Genomic DNA, 4,966 nt, shown 5'->3' on the forward strand with positions numbered 1-4,966 from the left:
TAAGCTAACGTTAGCCTACTTTGTTTACAATATTTCCAGGCTTCAACCAGTGCTGCTTTTCATTCAGACTTATCTGCACATTTATTTATTTGAGTGTTTTTCATGATTGTGTTGCCATTTCTTTTCCCCTGTTTGCTTTTGATTGATAACTGAGGTGATTAAAATCAGAGGAAGGTTAAGTTTAAAATAAAAGTGTCTATTATGTCTATGTGTGAGCTCACTAAGTGCGAACCAGCCAGGATGCTAACGTCACCTACAGGAGCCCAGATGACCAATAATAGCCTTGCTAATGAGATCACGATTTTACTTCACCAGGCGTGAAAAAAACCTCGGAATCTGAATTGAAAACAACGTTTACAACCAAATACATTTATAGAAATGATCTCCATAGGCTACAGGTTCGAATATTAAGAGATCCCTAAAATTTGTTCGAATATCTTTCATTTTTAAAATAAACGAATTATATTCGAATAACGAAGTTCGGAGTCAAAGCCCTAACACACACACACACACACACACACACACACACACACACACACACACACACACACACTTGTACACACGCATGCACACACCGCAAACACTCATACACACTCACATGCACACACACACACAATCACTGCCAGACACACACACACACACACACACACACACACACACACACACGCACACAAACACACACAGCAGCAGCAGCATCAACAGAGCACAGGGCAGTTGTTTGATGATAAAGGGGTTCATTATGGCATTGTATTGTTGGTGAATAGCCTAATAAGACAACTGAGGACTTATGTAATATGTAAGTTGTAGTAACGGACAATTCACCATATTTAAGTACAAACATAATTATGTCAAAATCATTGTGTGCATAGCCAAGGAAAATAACATTGCTGACAGATTGAAAACCTTAATCCTTTCTTTGACTAAGTTGGTTTTCATATTTTTTACAATGTGTCAGCTCTCTCTCTCTCTCTCTCAAACACACACACACACACACACACTGTCTCCCTCTCCCTCTTTCTCTCTTTCTGCTTTTCAGATGCAGTACATAGTTTGGTGGTGGTACAGCTAAGCTTCTGTCTGTCTTTTCTTTTCCCGAATAGACAGAGTGTTAAAAACTGGTGACTCAGTGCTTCATAAGCGAGGTGGAACACCAGGGATAAATCAGCTTTTTTGATAGGTGACTGGCGAAGTGAGGTGTTTCTTATTTTTTATTATTTTCAAAAGCGTGCGGATTGAAAGAGCTTCCAGAGACCCAGAGACGGCCCAGCTCTGGGCCAGGTGTGGCTGAGAGCCGGGCTGAGGTGGATCATGCTGCCATGCTGAGATCTGACACGTCTTGACTGCAGCTTTGTAGTTGAGGGTGTGTGTGGGGGTCGTAGATTCAGAGCTCCTTTGTGTGTGTGTGTGTGTGTATGTGTGTGCATGTGCCTGTATGTATGAGTGTTTGTGTTTGCATTTGCATGTGTGTGTGTGTATGTGTGTGCATGTGCCTGTATGTATGAGTGTTTGTGTTTGCATTTGCATGTGTGTGTGTGTGTGTGTGTGTGTGTGTGTGTGTGTGTGTATGTAGTGGGCCGTGGTTTCAGAATGTGTGTCTGTATGTAGGTGTGTCAACGCCTCTCTGTATTTGCGTGTTTTGGCTTCTCTGGCTGCTGAGTGGTGTCAGTCACTGTATACAACCCACAGTACAGTAAAGACAAACTTTGAGAAGTTCCTCCATAACCGCTTAATATAACAACATCAAACACATTTTGTTCTGATACTAACCTGTCCACAACCCTGTCTTTTTTGCAGAATAGAGAGTTTATAAAGACTCTTTCCTACTGACCAGATCATGCTTGCTAGTACAGTTGCAAAGGCTGTAACAAGAGCTGTGTGAAATAGTCTGCAGGCAACAGCGCCCTGCTGTGAACCCGACTCACTGTATACCACTGCTGGCCACGTTCAAGGGACATTTTCATATCTTTGAGTATGGAGTGGAGGGTTCTTGGAGGACTTTTTTATGGTGCGTTTGGGTTGTAGTGTATGTGTGAATTTTAATTACTCATTCTCCACCCTGCTCCTCTCCCCTTAGACTGGACTAATGAGCCTTGGCTTTGAAGCACACAGAGCAGGGGGAAGTCGGAGAAAGTTTTAGGGGGAAAAATATCTTGAGAAGTCACCAAATACTCACACCCTCCGTCTCTCTCTCTCTCTCTCTCTATCTCTCTCTCTCTTTCTCTCTCTCTCTCTCTCTTTCTCTTATTCCATCCTCTCCTGTCCTAACACCATCTTACACTCTTTCCATATCACACACCCTCTCATTTTCTGGCTTTCTCTCCTGTTCTTCATCTTCCCTTTCTTTTATCTCCCTCTTTGTACATCTTTCTCTCTCCCTCTTTTTGTTGTTGGTGTCTCTCTTGCTCTCTCCTATCCACCTGTAGTCAGTGATACTCTAAGTTTAAGGGGACGGGGTTAAGTGAGGGTGGTGTGATTCATGGGCTCCCTGGGCGCATGGAAGCCTTAGAACATGGCAGGGCATATATTATTAAACTAACAGCTCTTTTGGGTGACTCAGGAGTACTCGTGTCAGAATGTGGTATTGTGGCTATGCTCAACACCTGTCAGGTCTTGACGTACAAGCTCCTTGTGAATCCACAGGTGTCTGGTGCGCGTGCTTCTGTGCAGAAGAGATTTGATTGGTATCAGTGTTGCTGATAGCCCGAGGCTGTACATGTAGCAGGGTGATCTCTCAATAGTAGGCTTGTTAAGCACATTTTCTCCACACCATGGGTTTGGTATGCCTGTGTGCAGTGCAGGTATGTGTGTGCGTGTGTGCGTGTGTGCGTGTGTGTATCTGTGTGAAAGGAGAGAATGAGTGATGTCTGTGAGTGTCTACATAAGGATTTATGTGTGTGTTTGTGTCTGCGTGTTTGTGTAAGTGCGAATACACCTGGCCCAGTGCACACTCGGTGTGTAAATGGAATGGGAGGCTCGCTCAGAAGCACCTCTCCACTGGCACACCAGCCTTGATCAAAAAAAAAAAGAGAGACATATTCACTTTTGTACCCGCGTATCTCTTTCCCAGCTAAACACTCAGCTTTGTGATTCTCCTCTGGAGGCCCTTAAACGAACATCACTGTGATGAAACGCTGTCGCCACCAGCACTCAGAGATCCTGACCGGCCTGAGCTCATCAACAGGCCCTATCTGCTGCCTGTGTAGTGGTTCTGCCTGTCTGAGGGTATTAATTGTTTTTACCTTGTGGGTATCAGGGACTAGATGAAGAGTTTAATGGCAACCACAAGGGAACTCCCAGGATGATTATTGATGACAGACCTAGAGCATCGTGTGTGTGTGTGTGTGTGTGTGTGTGTGTGTGTGTGTGTGTGTGTGTGTGTGTGTGTGTGTGTGTGTGTGTGTGTGTGTGTGTGTGTGTGTGTGTGTGTGTGTGTGTGTGTGAGGTGTGGAGAGGAGAAAAAATGCACTAATTTATGTGTCGAGTTAAAAAAAAAAATGGATGAATTATTCATCCCCCTCGAAATGATGGCCTGTTTTTGCTTGGGTTCCTCTTGACAGCCGCACAGCACTGCCGGAGAGGACGGAAATGTCTAGAGAGTGCTAATGTGCAGTAATGGGTTTTGTTGTTGATGAATGCTTCTCAGATGCTTTAGCGCTGTTAGCAAGCAGCGCTACGAGGATCAAACTGAGCCGGAGTTGCCTGCATGACAGAGAATGGAGATAGACAATAGGGGTATAACTTCTATCGGAGAGGAGGTTTTGAACAATTGAGAATGTGACATGGTGTAAAAGTTTGTTTGTGGTGGTGTCGTGGTGTAAAAGATTTTTTAATTTATTTTGCAAAAACAGGTGCATACTTTGCACCCAGGCTGAAAATGTTCAAGATGATGTACTAAGAAGATGTAGAATGTTACGTCTTTTAGATGATGCAAGACTGCACACCGGTTTTGTTGATTTGTTGGTGATGAGAAGTTTGGTCTTTTTATACACATGATGTCATGTCATATGAGAACACAGCCAGCTGATCCATTTAATATGATGACTTTCTCATCACAGCTGTGATCCTCTATCTCTGCGTAGTATGTCACTCGTTAAAGTTGAGTGAGTGTGTGTGTGTGTGTCTGTGTGTGTCAGGCGTGTAACCTTGCTGTGTGTTGTGTGTCTCCCCTTCTTTCCAGATGACAGCCCTTACTCAAAGGGGAATAAGGACTCAGCAGGGACAGAGAACTCCCTCACCTCCCACAGACAGAGCATCCCAGGTACACTCCCAACCTGTCTGTCTGTCTCTAGGTCTGTCTGTCTGTCTCTGTGTCTGTTTGTCTGTCTGTCTCTGTGTCTGTCTCGCTCTCCTATCAGCCTGTATCTCTGTCTGTGTTTATATATGTATTTCTGACTGTCTGTCTCTCTGTAGCTGTCTTTCTGTAGCTGTCTCTCTGTAGCTGTCTCTCTGTAGCTGTCTCTCTGTAGCTGTCTCTCTGTAGCTGTCTCTCTGTAGCTGTCTTTCTGTAGCTGTCTCTCTGTAGCTGTCTCTCTGTAGCTGTCTTTCTGTTTTTTTCTCAGTTTTTTCATGCAGTGGTTGTGCCTTTTCTTTTCTTGCTCTTTTTTGGCTGCTTTCGATTCCTCTATGCCTGTATCCTGTCATTTATCCTCAATCTCTCCCTTTCCCTCTCACTCTTTCCCTCTCACTCTTTCTCTCTCACTCTTTCTCTCTCCTCTCGCCCTTTCCTCTTCCCTCTTTACATCTCTCTCTCTCTCTTTCGCTGTCCTCACTCGATCACTCTACTTCCCTCTGCCTCCCTCCCTCTCTCCTTCTCCTGCCCACACAAACAGTGGTTGCCCTGGAGAGGGGGTTGCCCTGCTCCCGTTTCTGGGCTTTGATGTGGGGGGAGCGTGTTTATCGGCTCCCCCTGGGTTCGGACGGCTTCGAAGACAGGAGTGGAGAGAGGGGGAGAGAAAAAGGGGAGAGA

At 44.9% G+C, this 4,966-nt stretch overlaps 1 protein-coding gene across 1 annotated transcript in view; it reads left to right on the top strand.

Annotated features, from left to right (window-relative positions):
* Positions 1-2,779: 2,779 nt before the first annotated feature.
* grip2b (glutamate receptor interacting protein 2b) overlaps positions 2,780-4,966 on the top strand; it is a 74,462-nt gene continuing 72,275 nt past the window's right edge. The window contains 2 exon segments of the mRNA XM_048254491.1: positions 2,780-2,798; positions 4,207-4,258. Of these exon segments, the coding sequence (XP_048110448.1) occupies positions 2,780-2,798; positions 4,207-4,258 (71 nt within the window).

This window comes from Alosa alosa, chromosome 10, assembly GCF_017589495.1.
Source record: "Alosa alosa isolate M-15738 ecotype Scorff River chromosome 10, AALO_Geno_1.1, whole genome shotgun sequence".
Lineage (NCBI taxonomy): Eukaryota > Metazoa > Chordata > Actinopteri > Clupeiformes > Clupeidae > Alosa > Alosa alosa.